We start from the raw sequence: 17991 nt of genomic DNA on the forward strand, positions 1-17991 counted from the left end.
AAGCAGCATTCCTTCGACATACCCAAACCACCACCCTTTCTCTCACCCCCCCCCCCCGCACCAGCTACTGCCACGCAGTGCCGTCTCTGCGGGTTCGAGGCAGAGTCTGTGTACATTTTCGGCAGACTCACTGTTGACCTGTTCTGTCTGAGCGCAGACGTGTCTGAGAGAGTTCCCCCCCCCCCCCCCCGTTTGGGTGGCCTTCAGCTCGTTCAGCGGCCAGGTGTTGAGCACGGGGCGGGGGGGGCGAGGGGGGGCGGCCGTGGCGGTAATCCATGGCGGTAATGATGCCCGTGGCCTTCATCCGTCTCTCTCTCTCTCTCTCTCTCCCCCGCTTCCTTATCTGTGTTCTGGAAGCGGGTGACATCAGAGAGGCCTGGGCCAATAACCTTGGGGATGACAGACAGACAGGTGGGCGGGGCAGGTGGGCGGGGCAGGCAGGCACACCTGACAGATGCCCTGCCGTTTGGGTGGTCGGGGCCAGGGGCGGATTAAAGCGTGCGCTGATGCTTTTCAGGAATGCCTGCTTCCTCCTCCTCCTCCTACCTCCTCCTACCTCCCTCTCTCTGGGAGGGGTGTGGGGGGGGCTGAGGTAGTCCAGGCAACCCTCCCCAGCGAGCACCGCCACCGCGTCGTTCCCACGGCCGTGAGGGTTGCTGAACGTTGGAGCGTAACGCGTTCACGCCGAAGGGGGGGGAACTTTACCCCCGTGCAGAGCCCCCACCCGCAGGACACACCCACATTAATCAGCACCCAATGAACCGGAAACCTGCTAGCACACATACATGCTAGCCACACTGAGCCCTGCTATGGCTAAATAAACTAATAGAGAGATGTGGGCTCAGTGACTTAATGCCTGGGGAGCATGTGAAGACCCACCGGAATGCCACTCACCACCTGCTGGCCCAGGTGCTCCCCCCGGCCCGCCTGCAACAGAACCTGTATCTCCTGGGAGTGAGCGAGCGAGCGCGAGAGAGAGAGAGAGAAAGAGGCCGCTCTTTTACAGTGGTGGAGCTGTGCACCGTTTTCCACGAAGGAATAAATGTCTGAACTCTCTTATTTAAAATATGGAAGACATTTTCAGTGTGAGAAATTAACTTACCCTCTGTGGCTGGTAAGTTAAGTATGTTCGCTCTACCATCCACTTTGGCAGGTGACCACCCATCACTTGGAGGTCCAGTTCTGTTCTAAATATCTTTTTGTCCGGTAAAACAGTGAAATTGACCGGTGAATTTTGGGATACACCAGCCACTGTGGCCAGTGGACAGAAAAGGTTCCTGCCCTGCTTTTTTTAACATTAAATGTCTTACGGTGGTCGCTAAAGTGTAGTTATTCAGCCAGCCTAACATTACCGTTGTTTTTTTTGTTGTTCTTTTTTGCAGACGGGGGCCGATGGATCCAAACGACTACCCCATGCAGCCCTGGGGGGGTCACCGAGAGCCTGCCCACTACCCCGCCCCCCAGGGGGGCTACCCCAGCTACCCCGCCCGAGATAACTACCCACCCCGCGGGGCGGAGCGGCGAGGGGCGGACCCCCGGCAGGGCGACCCCGGGTACTACCCCCCCGCGCCCCAGCAGCGGGGGCCCCTGCGGCAGGACGTGCCCCCCTCCCCCCCGCTCCCGCTGCGGGCGCCGCGCTACGACACCATGAACCGGGGGGGGTACCGGAACACCAGCCCGGACCGCTACGCGTACGCGGACGGCCGCAACCCGGACCCCCGGCAGACCGCCGCGGTGTAGCCGAAATCTCGCCCCGCCCCCCCACCCCCCGCTCTTACCCACCCTCCAGTGAGGGCCGCGCCTCCTCGTCCGCGGCTTTCAGTAGCGGGACGGCGTGGGGCGACGCGGCGTGCGTTTCCGTGGCGCGTTGCCGAGCGCGACGTCGACTGCGGGGAAGAGAAGGGGGGGGGGGGGGGGGGAGTGTCTTGGGTACGGCTTTGACAGGCTTTCGTTTTTTTTCCCTCGTTTTTTTTTTTCTCCTCTCTTCCTCCCGCTTTTCCGTCACTAGCTTCGTACGATGACAGAGACGGCCGCTGCCTGTCTGCCTGCCAGCGCCAGAGATAGCGCGTAGATTTCGCGGCTGCCATTTTAACCGCCGCGAAGCCAGACTCCCAGTGCATGATGGGTGTATTCAAAAACGGTGCCTTTACCCCACGGTCGCGCAAGAGGGAGTTTGATTGCGGGGCGATTTTTAAAAAATTGAACGTCTGTGAAGCGATTTAGACTCATTTCAGCGAAACGTCTTTTTTTTTCCTTTTCTTTTTTTCTTTTCTTTCTTTTTTTTTTAGCAGTCAGCGGGGAGGCGGGGCCGTGTAGTCAGGGTGACGGGCTTGTCCTGAGACAGGCGTGTGGGCTTTAAGTGCGTTTCTCGCCGGAAAGTTCCAGCCCGTGGGCCGAAGAGCACGGCGAAGTCGAGCGCGCGCCGTGTTTCACCTGGGCCGAGCGAGCCTCTCTCTCTCTCTCTCTCTCTCTCTCTCTCTCTCTCTCTCTCTCTCTCTCTCTCTCTCTCTCTCTCTCTCTCTCTCTCTCTCTCTCTCTCTCTCTCTCTCTCCCTCCCTCCCTCTCCTTCTCTCTCCCTCTCCCCGGACTCCGGCAGGTGTGCCAGTTACTCCTGACGCATTCCGCACAGGCAGCGTCGGTCCCCCGCACCCACAGCCTGGTCCACACGCCCGGGCGCGTCCCGCTCCCCTCCCGCTCCCCTCCCGCTCCCCTCCCGCTCCCCTCCCGCTCCCTGCGCCACCACCATGTCACTTTCTGTTATATTAATGAAGGGTACTTTGTGTTTTTTTTAAATTTTTTTTAAATGTTTGTGTTTTTAAAATTCTAGACTTGCTCTTATGTGATTATTAACGGAACGGGCGATGATGGATTTGATTGAAGTCTATAGATTTTAAGTACATAAAGCCACCGTGTACTGAAACGATTGTCTATTTGTACAGCTTTGGAGCGATGAAGGTAAAAGTGGCCAAAAAAACGGCTAATATAATGTACAGTCCCCACAGGCAGGTGAACGAGAGAGAGAGAGAGAGGGAATTTGGACAGTGGAAGAAACATTTGGTGGAGAGGAGGATCTGGTGGAGCACGTCCTGGCGCTAGCAGGGAAAGGTGGGGGGGGGGGGGGACACTGTGCCCACATCAAAGAGCCTTTCCTCCCCCCCATCCCCCCCCGGAGGAGTCAGGAAGTGTGCCCACCGTCTTTCTGTGGAGGGTCCCTGAAGGAACAGGAAGGTAGCTACTGAGGGTCTGTCTCATTCACAGTTTGAATTTCGAGGGCCTCTGTTCTCCCGGAAGGGTGTTGTAGGCTGTGGATATTGGGGTTAATTAACTTTAAAAGAGTGGAATCGTGCCTTTTATACAAACTCTTTCAACTCTGTGTTGATCTTGTAATGTGTGTATAGTTTTGTTTTGTTGTTTTTTTGTTTTTTTTTAAACTGTCTTGTACTCTGTAGTGTTCCTGTTTGTGGTGCACAGACCGTCCCGGTCTGTAGGTACACTCCATATATACGGTCTGTATGGAAACTCTGGAGCTGAAGGAACAAAAAATACTTTTTGTGCGCTTAGTAAACATTATCCACACGCACATCATTATCGGCGTCTTATTAAGGTTTATGGCTTTCTTCTGAAATCACGGTGAGACTAGTTTCGTATTTGTGTAACATTAATAAGCAGATTATTTTATCAGTATCATTGTTTTTATATCATATTTTGCATTAAATACACCTTTAAATACACACGTGTGGTTGTCTTTTTATTTCCACGCCAAGATCGGATGCTGTGTTGACAGTTCCTCTTAGCCTTGCTTTTTTAGCATTATCCCTCTGTTTTAGCTGACTAATGCAACGGACCTTCTCCCTTTACCATCGGACTAGACTGACGCAAAAATGTGGAGGTATCAAGCGATCACAGCCTAATTGCGAAATTCTAAATGAAACTTGCCTGAACGGAGATGAGTTTAAACAGAGTTTTAATTAGGGTGAGCAGAAACTGTCGACTTGTTTTTTTTATTTGCCGTTTTAAGCATTTCTTTATTTACAGAACGTGTCAGTGAAAGCTGGCAGCCTGGGGTGATAAGGGGGGGGGGAGAAGGCTCAGAAAGCACCATTACACCCCCCGAGTTGCCCCCCCTCAATCCCTTCTGCCTGGGAGTTGGGGGGGGGGGGGGGGGTCCCCTGTGCTTTTGGTCACGAAAGTGAGAGCGAGGCGATTATGTCCGACGACCAGAGCCTCTCTTCCTTTCCGCTGGCTCCTTCAGCCCCCAGGTGAGACGGCGCACAGATGAGTTATACTGTGTGTGCGTGTGTGTGTGTGTGTGTGTGCGTGCGTGCGTGCGTGCGTGTGTGCGTGCGTGCGTGCGTGCGTGCGTGCGTGCGTGCGTGCGTGCGTGCGTGCGTGCGTGCGTGTGTGTGCCAGTGGCACAACCCATTGACTTCTCCGCCGTCCCGCTAAGTGAATTTGGCTCACCGGTCAGGCCGCCGCACACACACACACACACACACACACACGTGCGCGCTCGCGCGAAGTCGAGTCGAGCTCATTTAAAAACGGAATGTTTGCTCTCCTAATGCGCCGGGGAGTTCATCACTATTCCGCTGCTGCTCTTGCCCGTCCAGTAAGATTGATAGATGAGCAGGAGCAGCTCTCCCGGTTGCTGTTCGCCGGTTGCTAGGGGACACAGGTACCGCTTCCCAGAATAGGATTACCCTGCGCAGCCGAGAGAGAGAGGGAGGGAGAGAGAGGGGGAGAGAGAGAGAGAGAGAGAGAGACGGGGAGAGGGAGAGAGAGAGAGAGAGAGAGACAGGGAGAGGGAGAGAGAGAGAGAGAGAGACAGAGAGAGAGAGACAGAGAGAGAGAGGGAGAGGGAGAGAGAGAGAGACAGAGAGAGGGAGAGGGAGAGACAGAGAGAGGGAGAGAGGGGGAGAGGGAGAGGGAGGGAGACAGAGAGAGGGAGAGAGGGAGAGCGCCTCCCTGCAGGGAGAAGCGGTCCGGCTGATTTCTCCTCGGGCTCCGCGGCGGTCCTCTCTCTCGCCCTTTGATGTGCGTCCCATCCATCACCGCCCGTGTCCCGCGCGCGGGAGCCCCCCCCCACGTTAGACACACGGGAGCCCCCCCCCCCACGTTAGACACGATCCATATGATTATTGGTATCGGGGGAGCACTCGAGCGCATCCTTCAGATGAAGTGCGGGGGGGGAGTCGGGAATGCATCAGCTGGAGTGTTTCCCTCGCCGCGTCGGTGAGGGTGCGGGACACACGGCTGCCCTCTGCAGCGCCGGTATGGCTGGGGTCTGAAAAAGCAAAAACGGTAAATGGACTGCATTTATATAGCGCTTTCATCCAAAGCGCTTTACAATTGATGCCTCTCATTCGCCAGAGCAGTTAGGGGTTAGGTGTCTTGCTCAAGGACACTTCGACACGCCCAGGGCGGGGTTTGAACCGGCAACCCTCCGACTGCCAGACAATCGGTCTTACCTCCTGAGCTATGTCGCCCCCTAAAAAACCAGGATTAAAAAAAAAAAAAACATCATTTCGCACAGACTGCATAACCGCTGCTGGAATTGTTATCACGTTCTTATTCACACATTTTTAAGTATACAGTCAGCCCCAGTTGTGTCTTTAACACCAGCAGGGGACATTGGGAGTAGCCGTTTCCCGATGAATCTGTACGCACAGTCGACATCGGGACGGCAACGAGAAATCTCACGGCTGTTTTACGGGAGGTCAGAGGTCACGGTCGCCTGACGGAGGGCCCAGACACATCCTCGGCGTTGAGTGTTTCTGATCAGCCTCCATCCAAATGACACTCGCTGTTGAATTATCAAACTAACTAATTTTCAGAAACTATTAAATTATATGCAAATGAGTGAAAGCGACAGCGTGGACAGTAAGGACCCGTTAAGCAGTTGGGACTATCTGATTAAAGCTTTGGCGCCTCTGTCTTTTTCCGAAATAAGAAGCGAGGCGCGCGGCTCTCCGTCCGACGCGGCTGTTCGGTTCTCATCGCGGCTCCGTCCCGTCGTGGTGCCCATTTCGTGCCCAATCTCATGCCCCCTCAATCTCGTGCCCCCCCCCCCCGAGTTACCGGAACGAGGATTAGCACCACGCGTCCCACGTCCTGTGCCAGCCCCCCCCCCCCCCCCACGTCGCCCGTGTTTGGACGCCGCCGGGCGCAGAGAGGACCGGAGAGAGAGCGTGTGTGTGCACAGAGCTCTGCGCTGGCCCTCTCTCCAGCGCGTCGGAGATCGCCTCCGTCCGATTCGTCCGATTCGGCCGATCCGCCTCCTGCTGTCGTGGCGACGGAAACAGGTGCGGCGATTAGTCCGACTCGCGGCTTTCTATCCCTCCGCTCCCTCCCTCTGTCTTTCTCTCCGTCACGCGCTGAATCGGTTCGCCCATCTGTCCCGTTTGTTTCTGCTTTTGTTTACCTTGCCTTTGTTTCCTCGCCTGCGCGTCGTTCGAAGGGGTGTAATGCATTTATTCCTCGTGTTTAAACCATATTGCCGTTATTACAACATGCTTGTCATTACTGTGTTGCGAGCGTTGAACATAATCTCTGGTGTATAATGGGCTATATATCCAGACTTCTTTCTGCGAAGGGGATATAAAATGCGTTTGGAGTAGAAAGTGGAAATGGATGCATATGAGGTGTGTTTTTTGTGTGGCATCCCCTGTGCAACACATCCAGATATGAACTGCATGTTTTCTGGGGTTTTTTTTCCCCTCTCTCTCTTTCCCGATGCGTTCTCATAGGGAACACACAGTGGTGTAACCGGGCGCAGTCTGAGCACGTGCGGCAGCACCCGGCTGGAACTCGCTCTGCTTCGTGTCAGACACGCGGGCCGTCTCCACCGCCCAGAGCAGAGCGACAGCTCGACAAAAGGGGGGGGAGGCGTTTAACGACCCGATAAACTCTCCCTGCTGAAAACATCGCGATTGAAAGGTCTACGGGAGGAGATTAGTGCCTCGGACCTGCGCCGAACCCCGGAATGGGCGGGGGGCGGGGGTGGGTGGGGGGGCGCCCGGGCGCCCCCGGCGCCCCCGGCAACACGCCAGACGGGTAAACGTGGGCGGGACCCGCCATCGGGAAGCGGGCCGCGAACTCAGAGCCGCCTGGTGCTGTGTGAAAAGGGCTGTGGAATTGTGGGTATTGCGTTGTGATAATGAGGCTCTCGGTGATGGAGGGGGCTGCACACGCTCTCTCTCTCTCTCTCTCTCTCTCCCCCCCCCCCCCCCCCCCCCACAGGGGCTCTTTGGTTCTTCTCCGGCCTTGTCTTTGATGCGTCTTCCCTGCAGCACCGCGAGCTCAGCTAGCTTCACTTTGCTGGCTTTTTGACTTGCGTCGCCCGACAGAAGTGTAAAAACCAGCTATCGAGTCAGTTCCAAGCGGCAGACAGAATAGGCCCAGCGGAGGCCGCGCACGCAAAAGGTGCAGACACAAGTGACAACTTGTCAACAGCATTCAAGTTGAGCATTAAATTAGTAACAAGAAGAAGAAGAAGAAAAAAAAACACCCTAATGAGCATTAAAATACATCGCATGAATAACAGCAGAGACAGACAGCCTCGGGAAAACAAAAAAAGTTAGCATGTAGCCACCTCTGTGACCGCCCTCTGCTAGGTCTTAAGAGATGCGCATTAATTAATGATTTTAAAAAATATATATAAATATATTTATAAGAAAGTTGGGCATGAGAGTTAATCACGCCTGCTTTTCCCTCTGCAGTGCATTAGTTTTCCCTTAAACTACAGAACTGCAGTGGTCTTTGAAGAAAACATTTACCACCCACTGTTCTGTATTCAGTATGCTAATCATTATTAATATGGGTCTCTGCACAGAGAAATGATAAAAATAGCTGATATTGCTGCTTACTGCGCTCTAAATGTTTTCATCCGGGGGGGGTAACCAATAATCCTGGATTAGACGTGGGGAATGGCAGTCCGTGCTGGTTGTGAGACACACTGAGCAGTAACGGAGATCGTGTTTGTTAGTTATGACTAACCCGAGGGTTTGTTAGTTGTTGTTAACCTATAAATATAGGAAGCGCTGGATTCTTATATTGAATGCAAGACAATGCATGGTCATTTTTTCCATCGTTTGCTGGTATCCCAAAAAGTATTTATCTCTTGTCAACTGTGTCTGTGCAAAAAGCACTTTTGCTGAATTTTATTTAGGAGTATAAACGTGCGCAGTTATCAAGATTAGAAGAAATGCACGTTGTGGCGGAACCATGTATAAATCTAGTTTTTGAAGGTTGTAAATATTCAGCTGCTGTTGTAAATATGCAGCTGCGTAAATCAGTGAATGACAGCCACAGGGCATTTGAATCCATGATCCATTATGCAGACAGAACAGCTTTAGATAACAAATATCCCATACCCCTGCTTCACCCCTTATCCTGGATAACACATACCCCTGCTTCACCCCTTATCCTGGATAACACATACCCCTGCTTCACCCTGTACCCTGGATAACACATACCCCTGCTTCACCCCTTATCCTGGATAACACATACCCCTGCTTCACCCCTTATCCTGGATAACACATACCCCTGCTTCACCCCTTATCCTGGATAACAAATACTCCTGCTTCACCCCGTACCCTGGATAACACATACCCCTGCTTCACCCCTTATCCTGGATAACAAATACTCCTGCTTCACCCTGTACCCTGGATAACAAAGACTCCTGCTACACCCCCTACCCTGGATAACAAATACTCCTGTTATACCCTGTACCCTGGATAACAAATACTCCTGCTTCACCCTGTACCCAATATAACTAATACTCCTGCTTCACCTCTTACCCTGGATAACAAATACTCCTGCTTTACCCCATACCCTGGATAACAAATACTCCTGTTATACCCTGTACCCTGCATAACAAATACCCCTGCTTCACCCTGTACCCTGGATAACAGATACCCCTGCTTCACCCTGTACCCTGGATAACAAATACCCCTGCTTCACCCTGTACCCTCGATAACAGATACCCCTGCTTCACCCTGTACCCTGGATAACAGATACCCCTGCTTCACCCTGTACCCTGGATAACAAAGACTCCTGCTACACCCCCTACCCTGGATAACAAATACTCCTGTTATACCCTGTACCCTGGATAACAAATACTCCTGCTTCACCCTGTACCCAATATAACTAATACTCCTGCTTCACCTCTTACCCTGGATAACAAATACTCCTGCTTTACCCCATACCCTGGATAACAAATGCTCCTGTTATACCCTGTACCCCGGATAACACATACTCCTGCTTCACCCCGTACCCCCAGACTTGCCTTTACAACAGCCCTCAGCCTCGCCAGTGTTAATGATTTATGGTAGCAAGGCCTAGCCTGCCTTCTGGTTCTGATGTACTGCGTGTTTTAGACACATACCCAGGGTTTAGAACAAAGTGTGCTACTGATCTGGGCCGCGTGCTGCAGATTTTCGAAGGCTGCAGAGACGGCACGGTAGGGCAGTTCTGCGCAGGTGCGCAGGTGAGTCCATGGCAGTTCAGATATCGGCTCGTGTGGACCGGGGACCATGGAGTACCGTGTTTTTCCATGATCGGGTTAAGCATTTGCTTTGGGTCAGGGTGGGCTGGATTGGCCCGTTAAAGTGTTATTCTGTGAATTCCTGTTCCCGATTCATAAATTCCAGTTGTGGTGTTTACTGTGTGAAATCTGATCTCTGTGAACGCTCCGACAGCTGGTTCCCCCTTATCTGCGGGCCCAGTGTTTACTGGTGACCTCCAACTTTCTTTTTAAAAATTATTATTATTTATTTATTTTTTTTTTTAAACTGAAAGATTCTTGGCGATCTCTCCCACCCGCAATCTGTCTTTGGGAATGTGCCGGTTTCTTCTGTGGCCGCCCCAAAAGGTTTTGGAGCGACGCTGGCGTTTTTGGCGTTTTCGGGGGTTCCTGCGGACAGGCCCTCCGGCCAGCGGGCCCTTGTGATCCCGGTTAAGATGGCGGGGCGGGGGGCGGGGGGCGGGGGGCGGGGGGCGGGGTCTTCTGCGGACACGCGAGGCCACAGGCTCTGTTTCTGTTTCCCCTCCTCTCCCCGGGCCTTCCCTCCCGTGTACGGACGCTGGGGAAACGCCCACGCCCCTTACATCACAGCCATAGGTGCCTCGCACGACCATTCAATTCCCAAAGTTTAATTTCCTTCCCAGCTTCCCCCCCCCCGTGGCCTGGTGTAACCTTTCAGGATTTTCACTTTTTTTTCTTTGGTTGCTCTGCCTCCCCTGCCATCCTTCATCCTCTGAAATTTTTTTTTTTATTTATTCCCTCTCCGCGAAGCAGAAAGGTCACGCTGAGTTATGAGGTGGGAAGCATATCGTCGATGTCACGCGGTGACAGGCTGGAGTTGCTAACAGCAGACTGTTTCTGAAGTTTCTGACCAGTTTATGGGTTTTTAAAAAACCTTTTTTTACCTTTACTCCAAATCTCGCTTCAGTACCTCCTCAGCTGCTTGGCTCGAGGCCCACGTCTTATTTCCCAGAATCCTTTTTTTTCTTTCAGTTGGGCTGTGCGTGCGCGTATAGAGGCATAAACAGCCATAAAGCATTCTCCATTTTTCATTATGAATGCGTCACTGACAGGTGCTGTAGTGCAGAAGCAACGTGGCCTGCTTCTGTAGAGCACAGGGGCCAGTGGCCAGGCTCAGGGTTCGAGTTACACTCTGTCTTTTGGGGGGGGGGGGTGTCTGTGAGATCGTGGACCGATGGGGGGGGGGGGGGGGGCAGGGGTGTGATGCTGGCGGCAGTGGATCGTGGATCCTGGGGAGGTGATGCGATTGCATCCATTACAGCTCAGGTCTCTTTTTTGGGGCGGCTGAGCTCTCCCTGGCTCCATCCTAATTGGAACCCTGGCCCGGCTCCTCGTCCTGTGAGCTGGTTTTGTACAGTGCCTGCATAATTGCAACAACACAGTCGTGTCCTGCATGTTTATGGATGTGCACATTGCACACGGCGTGGTATGAAAGGCATTTTGACTGAATTCATTCATCCATCTGTGCGCGTGTTATTCACACGTTCTGGATTTTTCTAAGGTGGGGTGGTGGGAATGGGGGGGGGGGCGCGAGCTGAATTAATTTGACAGTTTGTTATTTTGTATCCGTCTGTAATATTTAGATGCACGCCGGCGGGATGTTCTCAGATAATTTCCAAATCTGAAAATGGAAGATAAGCTAATTCCCGGGACGGACTTTTAGATTTCTTTTGAATTCTAATTCCGGTCGTGCGCTTCAGCACACACCCCGGGTTGTTAGCGCCTGTCAATCACGCTCTCCCCGCTCGAAAGGTAACCTGCCGGACCGGAAAAAGCTCCGTGTAGCCCTGCGATGGAGCGGTTAGCCCGGCACTGTACCCGTCAGCGCCCCCTGTTGGACGCATTCAGGGGACGGACACTGAGAAGAGAGGGGAGGAATATGCCTGTCACTGTGACTCCTGATCAGAAGTTGTCGTGCACTTAATGAACGGGAACCCGTTGAAGGTTCGAGCTCGTCGGGCATCGCTCACTCACCGTGGGCCTTTCCCTGTGAGTTAATTGTATGCTTTTTTGAATGGCACTCTGTGACTCTAAAGGGTGTTATTTTGCTAATTGCGATTATCTGAAGCACCGGCGTGGACTCGCAAGTGCGCTCCACTCCGCTGACTGACGGGGGCTGCCCAGACCCACACGCAAATCCAAGTGGTTTGTGTTTCCAGACGAAATAATTAAAATAAAAAATTCTAGGCTTTTTCCTGAACAGTATCACAGCGAACGCGAAGAGGAGGACGTATAATGCTCCTAAAAAATGCAGCTTCAGCCAGAGTCTCTCGTCTTAAAAAGTTGTGTGAGTCGCTCTGGATAAGAGCGTCTGCTAAATCCCTGTAATGTAATCTAATCTACCCCACCACCAGTCAGTTAAGCCCTGCTTCCAGATGCAAGCGCTGAGGTGAGATCTGATTGGTTCATTTGAGCCAATGGAATATTTAAAGAGTTTGATCTGTGTGGACTCAGTACTTATGTAATGCCAGCATTCTAACAAGCACCCTTAAACCATTAGCTGTTCAGGGCAATATTTTTTTCCTGTCTGTAGTCTGTTGAAAATCTCACCTCTTCTTCTGCATACCCATGCACATGTGATACTGTTTAACCGGGTTGATTTAGGGGAATGTAAAAGAAATTAATAAATAAATAAATATCTAATCCAAAATCAGTGAAGTGTCCAGCTGAAGAGAAGTTCCATTCCGCACGCAAAGCATACATTCCCCCAAAGCTCTGTTGGTCCAACTCGGTTGGTTTCCTGGATCACATGATCGTTTAAATTCTCCGAATAGCTACCACGGCGAGGAAGTCTCCACCGAAAATGTGGGATCTTCCACGCTGAAGAATTCAGAGCTCACGTTACCAGCATGCGCTGTTCCTGTGGTGAACCTTAATAATGGAAATGAAGATGTGGGGAAATATAATTGCCCATAAAACAGTGTAGTGCGGGACTGGGAAATCCCCCCCCCACGAACCACCGGACGAACCCGCCCCCCCCCCCCCCCCCCCCCCTACACACACACACCTCAAAGTGCCACTTGTGCCTCGCGGACCCTGCTTGTGATTGGTGGAGACCGTGTGATTTTTCACTTCACCATCGGTGTTAAACTCTTTCAGTTTTTTTTTAATCCCCCCTGTTGTTGAGACTTTATCCTGGTTGTTAACAGCGTATAAATTTAAATCCTCTTCAGCTTTAAACCACCCTCCTCCTCCTCCTCCTCCTCCTCCTCTCTCCGATCCCAGCTCTTTGGAAAAGAGAGCGAAAGGGATGCTGGAGAGCCAGCGACCATCTTTCAACTGGCCGTTGTCATGGCAACGTCACAGCTCTTTTATGTGCGCGTGTGGAGTGGAGTCGGTTGACATCCGTGCTGCGGGTGGGGGGGCGGGGGGGGGGGGGGGGGGGGGTGGGGGTGGGGGTTTTGCCAGCCTGTGCCCAGAGAATCAGTGCAGATATACTGTCTTTTTTCCGTCTATTTAAAGCATCATGACCAGCTTGTCTGCAAGGGTGATATTATTTAATAAGATTTTGAATGGAAAAAAATGAAAAAAGCCATTGCTGGTTTGATAAGAATGTAACACCATATGTGCATGCATAGTCTATTTCAGACTTGCCCAACTCTGCTCCTGGAGCATGTGTCATCTTGTAGGTTTTCATTTCAACCCTAATTTGGCACACCTATTAATTAGCAGCTCAACGAGATCTCTAGCTGTTAAATGAGGTGTGCTCTGTTAGGGTTGGAGTGAAAACCTGCAGGACTGTACAGTAGATCTCCCCGGGAGCAGAGTTGGGTAGCCCTGGTCTGTGTGCGTAGATATGTAGTCTCTTGTACTGTTTGAGTAGCTGCTCTGGGAATGATGTAACTTCAAGTGTATTCCCTTATCTCTGATTGGATGTGCGTATCCCCTTACCTAACTCTGATTGGTTGTGTGTGTCAGGCCTCAGCGATTTGAGCAGTCCTCATTGCAGATTTTATACCTGTACCCGCTACCAGCAAGGCCGAGCAGTCAGACTGAATGGAATCGCTATCGTACACGCAGCGGCGTGACAATTTAGAGCGATGATAGTTCTCCTCGCTGAGCCCTGCTCCTTCAGAGATGTGGAATCTCTGTGTGTCAGTACATTAATATTGCAGACAAAAGGCCGATTGATATTCAGAGCTTATGTGCTGTTGTGCTGATGCTCCTTCTGCATGCGCTCCACATCCAGGGAGATGTGCCGTCTGCGATTTCCATTTATGTGCTCTTTATGCCGTTTTATTAGACTAACAAGGCCTGGTGCAAAGAAACATCGGCATGCTTTATGTGTTTTTTAAAATTCCCAGTGGAGAGTTTTGAACCGTACTTTATGGGGTTTTTTTATTGATATTTTTCTCATAAAGCTACTTTATGACAGTGTTTGTAAAAAGGTTGATTGGGTTTAGCCTTTAATTGAAACGGTCTTACCTCAGAGAGAAGGTATCGTGCGTGTAAGTATCGGTTCGGTAGTGATCAGACGATCTGCTTCACGTTTGATCTCCATCACAACAAGTCAGACACACAAATGGCCTCAGATCACGCCATGTCAAGCACAACTAAAACTGAACCACCCCGTGACTTTTCAGACTAAGAGGAAATATGTCGGTCAGTTTGTAGCGCTACTGAACTGTCAGATATTTTTTGAATGTAGTAGCTCCGTATTGGCAGTTATTTCGCCGGGCTACACGGGAAATAACATGTAACCGCAGTAACACATTAGTTACGTCAGAACATAATTACGCATGTAATTAACGTTCCGAATAGAACACAATGCATGCACACAAGAAAATCCTAATCAGTTTAGGATTTAAAAAAAAAAAAATTTTTGTTATTGTCTTGGATTTACATCTCATTGACCGCGTGTTATGAAATAATTTGCATTTCGGGTCCTTTGTCGTACGTTGGGAGGAGACTTGAAAAATGCAATTTCGCCGCACAATCAGGGAAACTCTGCACCCGGTCTGTAATGAATTCCCATTTAAATGTGAAGTTCTCTGTTACTCTGCGCGCAGCGATTTGTATTCCTATTCTCCCACGGCCCTCATTAAAAATATCAAGTCTGTTGCAGAGGTCTGAAAGTTTCTTTTGTTTTGATTTTGAACTTACTCTCACCTGGTTCTCAGTTTAAAGTCCCACTCAAAAAAGGCTTGTACATTAGCAAAATGTTCACTAAATGGCATGTACTTTAGCAAAAGCAGCCTCTCATTAACTACTAGTCACACACACAATTGACATTCAAATTCAGTTCAACTTCGTCATTGTGTAGGTACAATGAAAAATGCACTATGCTGCTCCCAAGGAATAATACTGAAAAGTTAATTATCATACTCTCAAAATAAGGAGAAAAAAAACACATCACAATTTCCATCAATGGCTTGTTGAAATCCTAAATTTATGAATCCCATAACTCTTACTAATCAATTTGTTGATTTCAAGTACAAATAAGAAAGGATATGCAGGCATCAGAAATATGACGAACACCACATTCAAATGTCACATTGTTCTTTATGCTTGAACATTAATCTGGTCTCTTGTGTCTTGTACGTGAACTGTCTGTTTGATAATACAGAATTATAGCTACTGGTTTTATGTATCAAGGTCCTTGGTTTGAATCCTCATCAGGGACATTGCACGAATCCATTAACATTTGCCGATAATGAGTGGCTATATTTCACGGTGTTTTGGTAAACATCTGCATTTGGGACTCCGTTATTGCTGCTTGCAGATTTGTGAAATTTAGGACTATAAGACCATGCTGAACAAGCTCATCACTAAACCAATTTAAGCAGTCTAATGATCATTGCTTAAAGCTTGCAGATACAGTAACGTCAGCATCAATTAAATTATTCTTCAATAAGTCATATTATACAGCCAAAGTACTAAGATGGGTCATCTAATGACTATCATGAAATTAGATAAAATATGAGGATACAGACATCGTAAATAAAATGAGTGGCTAAGAATGAGATGAGCCCTTTGAGACAGCGTGCTCTTTGTCCTAAATTTGGCCCTCGGGCTGTGATGCTTCCCGTCTTAGAGGGTATTAGTAACTTATTTACTAAGAGGCATTTAAATCTCATCATTCACCACAAAGCATCCAGCTATGTCTGAGCCATGTCTGTTGACTGTCCCTCATTAACTTGTTTTTTTTTTTTTTTTTTTTTCTTCCCCCAGCCTTGTCTTCACGTTGGGCAGACGTACAGTCGTATGGCAGTCTTTGCAAACATCATCACAAAAGTTTCATGTGTGTGGTCATGAAAATGACTGAAATTGCATGAAGTTAATTGTACGATCATATGCGTACAGTTATTCATGCTAACTTTTGTAATGGTAGTTATCAATAGCATGCACGTGTGCAATAGCCAAGTGCTGGTACTGTTGATTCCTTTGCAAGGCGACAATGTCAAGCAGGGTTCAAGTCAATTTATAACGGGAATTACTACTGGAAATTCAATATGAATGGGACTATGAGTCAGTTCCATTAATTTAACTCATTTTTAAACCGTATAGGGTACAAAATGTATCGTGTATCACTGCCAACTATAATGATTGTTATATATTAATAATAATGATATAATATGAATATTAATATAAGCATTAATACATAAGACTATCGGACATCTGGAGACATGAGAAAACAGCAGAGCAGGCTTTCCTTCTGCCTGTTTCCGATGCTCACGTTACCCAGTTATTCGAGAAAGTTTGTTTGCGCTAAATCGCTGAAGTAACCATGGAGATAGTGGCCCCGTTGGATGGGTCCCACTTCGAGCCTGAAAAGCAGAAAAACACGATCAGAGGCGAAGCAGTCACGGAGCGGCAGACGGGAAGGAACAGGAACGCGCCGCGTGAGACGTCTTGCAGTCGGCCTCTCCACGTGCGCACTGTGAAAGAAACTGCGGTAGAAATCATTAAAAACCTGGAAATATATTTATCGACGCGGTGGCTGCGTTTTTCGTCCGTCACGATCACGTGATGGGGCAATCACACGAACATGTAGATCACGTGTACAGGGGGCCGTTCAGCAGCTATTACCGAAGAGGACACTGTTCCATTGAAAACGCAAGTTGGTGCCGGACAGTGACCCCATTCTATACGGGATGGTTATTTGTGTGCCTGTCGCTTCCCGACAGCGACGTTCCTGCCCTCCTGAAATCATGTGACGGTCTGAACGCTGACAGGGATTATCCACACCGGTAGCAGCAGTGTGGGGCAGTGTGGGGCAGTTTTGTGTGGAAGCTGCGTGAAACTAACTCCACGTGCTGGAGGAGGAGTTTGTCATCTGTCTTCATTTCAACACACTGTGCCAGGACAGGGTGCTGGTCCCAATCAAGGGCCTGTGGAAGGGGGTTAGGGGTGGGGGGTTGCCAGGTTTCTGTCCAAAAGAGCGTAATCCACAGGCCCTTGTGGGGTTACCAGGTTTTTGTCCAGAAGAGTGTAAACCACAAGGGCCTGTGGAGGGCAGGGGGGCTGGGGGGGCTGGGGGTTGCCAGGTTTTTGTCCAAAAGAGCGTAAACCACAAGGGCCTGGTGCTTGCCAGCGCCGGGTCGTACCTTTGCCCTCCATCTCTCCGCCTCTGTGCCAGTCACGCGTACCCGAGCGTCCGCTGGTCTCAGCTGACCGGCTGGCACGTGGAGGTAAGTTAGCGCTGGACCCTCGGGGGCGAGCGGGCGCCATGTTTTGATTGGCAGCGGGGCCGCCCCCCCCCCCCACCCCCACTGTTCCGAGGGTGTAGAGTTCCGCCGTCGCCGCGCCCGGAACATTCCCCCCAGCTTTGCACTCCGCGGCCGAGCTGAGCCCTGTTTCCATGTTCCGCATCTGCCCCGTGTGTGTGTGTGTGTGTGTGCGTGTGCGTGTGCGTGTGCGTGTGCGTGTGCGTGTGCGTGTGCGTGTGCGCGTGCGCGTGCGTGCGTGCGTGCGTGCGTGCGTGCGTGCGTGCGTGCGTGCGTGCATGCGTGTATGTTCGTGTATGTGTGTGTGAGTGTGAGTGTGTGTTTGTAGTGCTCAGATTGTGTATGTCTGTGTGTGTGTGTAGTGCTCAGTGTGTGTGTGGTGCTCAGGGTGTGTTTGTAGTGCTCAGATTGTGTATGTCTGTGTGTGTGTGTAGTGCTCAGTGTGTGTGTGGTGCTCAGGGTGTGTTTGTAGTGCTCAGATTGTGTATGTCTGTGTGTGTGTGTAGTGCTCAGGGTGTGTGTGGTGCTCAGGGTGTGTTTGTAGTGCTCAGATTGTGTATGTCTGTGTGTGTGTGTAGTGCTCAGGGTGTGTGTGGTGCTCAGGGTGTGTTTGTAGTGCTCAGATTGTGTATGTCTGTGTGTGTGTGTAGTGCTCAGGGTGTGTGTGGTGCTCAGGGTGTGTTTGTAGTGCTCAGAGTGTGTGTGTGTGTGTGTGTGTGTGTGTAGTGCTCAGTGTGTGTTTGTAGTGCTCAGATTGTGTATGTCTGTGTGTGTGTAGTG

General features: G+C 50.5%; 1 protein-coding gene across 1 annotated transcript in view; it reads left to right on the top strand.

Annotated features, from left to right (window-relative positions):
- LOC118223212 (partitioning defective 3 homolog B-like) overlaps nt 1-1926 on the top strand; it is a 208497-nt gene extending 206571 nt beyond the window's left edge. The window contains exon 4 of the mRNA XM_035409453.1: nt 1383-1926. Coding sequence (XP_035265344.1) covers nt 1383-1740 — 358 coding nt within the window. The 3' untranslated portion in view covers nt 1741-1926. The remainder of the gene's footprint in view (nt 1-1382) is intronic.
- The last annotated feature ends 16065 nt before the right edge of the window (nt 1927-17991 follow it).

The sequence above is a fragment of the Anguilla anguilla genome, chromosome 3, assembly GCF_013347855.1.
Source record: "Anguilla anguilla isolate fAngAng1 chromosome 3, fAngAng1.pri, whole genome shotgun sequence".
Taxonomy (NCBI): domain Eukaryota; kingdom Metazoa; phylum Chordata; class Actinopteri; order Anguilliformes; family Anguillidae; genus Anguilla; species Anguilla anguilla.